This window comes from Parus major, chromosome 26 (genome assembly GCF_001522545.3).
Source record: "Parus major isolate Abel chromosome 26, Parus_major1.1, whole genome shotgun sequence".
Taxonomy (NCBI): Eukaryota; Metazoa; Chordata; class Aves; order Passeriformes; family Paridae; genus Parus; species Parus major.
The window spans coordinates 6,058,123-6,062,899 of NC_031795.1; the positions used below are offsets into that span (position 1 = coordinate 6,058,123).

Below are 4,777 nucleotides of genomic sequence, written 5' to 3' on the forward strand. Positions count from 1 at the left end.
CCTGCAGCCCTGCTGGGGCTCTCTGACTCTGCTCTGTCCCACAGGCACCTTGGGTCTGGCTGTCACCTACTGCTGCCGTGGCGAGGAGGAGAACACCATGATGAAAATCGCTCAGAAGTGCAACCTGCAGCTCCTTCCTCTGCCAGGTGGGCTCTGTGCTGGGGATGCAGCTGGGCTGGGTGGATTCCTGTTAGCCACAGCTCCAGACAGCCCCAGGGGGCTGATGTGTGCCTTCTCTGCTGGGGCTGCTCTGCTTTCAGTCCATGTTCTTCACACTCTGCTCCTGACATGAAGTGTTTGTCTTGAGCAGCCTTTGATGCCTTCTGTGGAGGAAATGTTCTGGCTCTTTAAACTCTTCCAAGGATTGAAGGGATTGGTTTGTGGCCCTCACTTGATATCTGACAGGCAATTTTGGGAAGCTTCCCTTGGGTTCATGTGAGTTCCAGAGGGAAGGATGCATTCGATTGAGGGGCTGCTTGTTTCTCTTTGCAGAGCCAATCCCTCCTGGAGTGATGCAGCAGTTTGAAGATGGGGAGGTAGAAGTCAAACCTGCAATACCTACAGGTCCTGTGGTGAATTGTGACTCTGTGTGCCCTAAACCAGAGCAGCCAGTGCTGCAGCCTGTCCAGAATGGCTTTTCAGCCATACCTCAGCCTCCCCCTCATCTGCCAAGGGATAATTCTTCTGGAGAAAGGCAAAAAAAGACTCCGAAGCAAAAACAGATAAAAAAGAGCACAAATCCTGCAAATGTAGAGAAAAACAGTAGAGTCCCTAAAACTTCCAGCAGTCACACAGAACAGAGGGATCGAGTCAAGCCCATCTCCAGGAAGGATGGACAGCACAGTGCTCAGGCTCCAGATGAGGAGGCCTTAAAAAAAAACCTTCCCAAAATTCCATGCTTGTCTTCTTTCAAAAACCACCTCACCACTCCCTGGAGCTTCTCAGATTTTGTTGAGGACTATGATTATTTCATTAAAGAAGGGTCAGAGAGAGAGGTGGAGGTTTTAAGTTTCTCAGGCCCAGGAGAGCAACGTGAGCTGCCCAGAAATGGGGAGGTGGAGTGGGAAGAGATGGAACATCACCCAGAGACTGCAGCAGTCGGGGATGAGTCTGCTGACAGTGATGGCTCAGCCAGCTCCAGGGATTCCTTTAATAGCAGGGCCAACAGCTCGTGCTGTGAGGTGTTTGCAGACAGCCAGGAGCCAAATGCTGTGTCCCCAGCTCAGCAGGGCCCTGCAGGTGTCTGTCCCGCACCAGAGCGGCCTCGGGAGCGATCCCACCTCCCAAGGCAGAATGAAGTGAGGAAGAAAGTCCTGAAACAAAATGCTAAACACAAGAAAAGCCACAACCACAAGTTCTGCAGTCCTGCCAGGAGCAGAAGTGAGGAGGAGAGGAGCTGCAGCCCCTGGGATGATGCTCTGGCCGTGGGCTCTGAGCACTACTGGAAGTGCTACTGCGACGCCTGGCAGAGCTACTACACAGCCCTGGCTCACTACAGCAGGAGCTACTGGCAGTTCAGCTCCATCAATGCCTACCACATCAACTCAGTCTATCTCCAGGAGCTGCTGAGAGATGGGGACTGATGTCCTGATGCTGCTGATGGACCAGGACTGGACAGGGTCTGTGACAGCAGTGCTGCTCTAAAGGACGCTGACAAGAGACAGACGTTGTTTGGATGAAGAAAAATGGTGTTTTTTTATAAAAATCTGTGTCTGGTGAATGTTCTACACAGGTCCAGTGAAGCTGTTACAATTTGTTAATAAAAGGAGAAGAAAAGCAGCTGGATGCTCAGTTGGAATCTTTACAATCCACAGTAAAAAAGAGGATGATAAAAGTCAGCCATTTCCACATAAGAAATGTCAGAAAGGAGAAAATACAAAACAATCCCAGTTGTATTTCATGGAATCCCAGAATGGTTTGGGTGGGAAGGGACCTTAAAGTTCACCTTGCTCCTCCTCCCACTGTCCCAGCTGCTCCCAGCCCTGTCCAGCTCTTGGGCACTGCCAGGGATCCAGGGGCAGCCCCAGCTGGGCCAGGGCCTCACCTCCCTCCTGCCTTCCCTTCCCCTTCCCCTTCCCCTTCCCCTTCCCCTTCCCCTTCCCCTCCCCTCCCCTCCCCTGTCACTGCTGGGTGAAGCTGAATTCCCTGTGGGACTCCATGGTCTGGTTAAAGTTGGTGATCTTCCCATTTTCCCTGATTCTCTTGGTAAACACCAGGCACTGATTAGATCCCAGTGAAGTGGCAGAGTGAAATGAGCATCTCAATGCCTGCATTGCCAATTTAAATCCAGTTAATTAACACTGCATAAATAACATTTCTATAGCAAGGTGTGCAGCAAGCTGTGTGGTAGAGGATTTAATTATGTAAAAAATGTGCAGCAGCCATAATTGGTCTGTCCCTCTGGGTGCAACAATATCAGACTTCCCACACTTACAGGAAAGCTTTAATTAGAAATGGAATTACCTATTAGTGTAAAACTAATTGATATTTCCTGTTTGGCTTGTACAGAGCTGTCCTGGGGCAGGAAGGGATGGGAGTGCTGGCTGGCTCAGGGTGCTGACCCTGGGTTGGCTCTGCACTAATTTTGAGAGTTGTTCTTTGTGTGCTCTGTTCCTGCATCACTCCCTCTGTGTCACAGAGGACTCCAGGGAGGGGCTTCCCCTTTGTCTCTGTGGCTGGAGAAGGCCAAGGCAGCAGGATTTTGTTTCCAAGATGAATTTTTGCAGTTCCTACCATGGACAGAGAGGACATGGTAAGAGATGCACTGAAGTTTCTGCATTATTGCTGTCCTGGGACATCTCACTGATTTCATTAATGATTGCTGGGGGAAGAGTTAATTAGTATTTAAATGCAACTGGAGTGGCCTAGGTCAACACCCAAAGTTCTCCAAAAGAACCTCCCAGAAGGATTTTAGAAGAAATTCCAGCATCCTGTTGGTATTTGTGGCACATACTCTGTTTAATCCAGATTGGATACATCAGGTACAGCAGTGGCACAAGACTCAATACTGTAAATGATATACAAGTTTCAACATATGCACTACAATTCCAAAAGAAGACAACAGGAAACTTGGTTCTTCTAGAAAGTTGTTCTCAAATGAAGCTACCTGCAGTTGTGTCCAGTACATTTCGTATCTGTCCTCTGACATTTGTAAAGCAAAGCCCATTTAAAGTATGAAAATAGAAAATAATAAGGTTGAGAGCTTCTCAGAACAGAACTAAAGAAAACACCATTGCATTGGGATGCCATCCTTCTCGAGAGCAGAGCAGCACACCAGTTGAGAGCCTGGGGTGGTCGCAGTGGTGCTGGAGCAGCGCTGGCTGTGGGGGGACCCTGCCCCAGCTGAGCTCTGGAGTGGCTCTGGTTTAACCCAGAGGGGAGGGACACACGGACACACACAGGGACAGACCTGACTGTGAGCAGGACAGGCACCTTCACAAGCTCTTTTGTTCCACCTGGAGCGTTTCTGGCCCAGGTTCTCCCTGGGCAGAAGCAGCAGCTCTGGCTCAGAATTCCCTGTGGCGTTTTGAGCTCCACTCAGTGCAGGAGGAGCTGCTCTCTGCTCTGCAGGCTGTGGGATTGGCACAGAGGTGGAATGAATTCTTCCAGGTCACTCTGATTGCTCAGGAAATCAGAATGATGCTGCTGAGCCTCAGCTCCTGATCTTCACTGCCTTCCCTTTGCTCTCACAGTTTTAGAAAGAGAAAATCACCCTGGACAGTGTTTTTGGCAAATACAAAAAGCTTGGGCTCTAAACCCATGGGTCTACTGCAGTTGGCTCCAGGTGTTGGAGAAAAGTGTTTAAAACAAAACATTGAGATAGACTGGATGGCTGAGTGATGTGGAAAAGGTCTTTTATTCACTTAGCTTTAAAAGCAGAATTAAGTTTGCAGTTCAAAGCTACTGATGTTCACCAGCTCTCCACGAGTGCTGACCTTGTAACTGCCTTAGTCCAACAAATTAAAACATTACAAAGTCCAAGGGATGTTGCAACACATAAATTAAACATAAATTTTAATTTCCTAAATTTTCTTTACAATACATGTAAGATGCAGCATGTTTGCAACCTCCTTACTTAAAAAAAGCAAAATCTTGAAGGAAATTTGCATTCTTCAGCTGGTATTAATCTGATTTTCATGCACACACCGTGAGCTGTCTACACTAGAATGACAAGTGCTGGGTTGCAGTAAAGTGTATTAGCAACAGGTTTAGGTTGAACAAGTGGCATTGATTAAATCTGGTCTTTCTGGCCAATTAAAGAAAGATGTATTTTGAATTATCCATGAGCTTTATTCCACACTAAAGCCATGTGTGTTACTTAGGTTGTCGTTTTAAGGAAAATGAAAGCAAAAGGTGCCTTTTGGGGAGAGTAGATGGAAATCAAAGCCTATGTGGAAAGGTATTTTTCATCATTTGCTGCCAGCTGGGAGTGAACCCTGTTAGCAGCTCAGTGCTGGGTGAGAAGAGAGGAAATCTATTGATAGGATAGGCTGAAAATCAGTGAAAATATTTTTCCTTCAGAAAAAGCTTTGGAAAAGAAATAAAATGCTTAGAAAAATGATATTTTTAATATTGCTTTAGGAAAATCTGAAAAAATAATGCCCTTCCACTTGCTTTCTGTACAAAGAATCCCTTTTTATCTCTTTTAAAGGAACTTTTCTAAAACTATAGAAAGTTACAAGGAATGAGAGGTGGGGGAAGGCTTTGAACTGAAGTGCCCAGCACAGCACTGATGTTCTGGGCTCCTGGGGCTGTTGTCAGAGCCTGCCCCTGTTCC

At 47.2% G+C, this 4,777-nt stretch overlaps 1 protein-coding gene across 1 annotated transcript in view; it reads left to right on the forward strand.

The window, feature by feature from the left end:
- DDX20 (DEAD-box helicase 20) overlaps positions 1 to 1,780 on the forward strand; it is a 5,090-nt gene extending 3,310 nt beyond the window's left edge. Inside the window, exons 8-9 of the mRNA XM_015650554.3 lie at positions 45 to 146; positions 493 to 1,780. Of these exons, the coding sequence (XP_015506040.1) occupies positions 45 to 146; positions 493 to 1,583 (1,193 nt within the window). The 3' untranslated portion in view covers positions 1,584 to 1,780. The remainder of the gene's footprint in view (positions 1 to 44; positions 147 to 492) is intronic.
- The last annotated feature ends 2,997 nt before the right edge of the window (positions 1,781 to 4,777 follow it).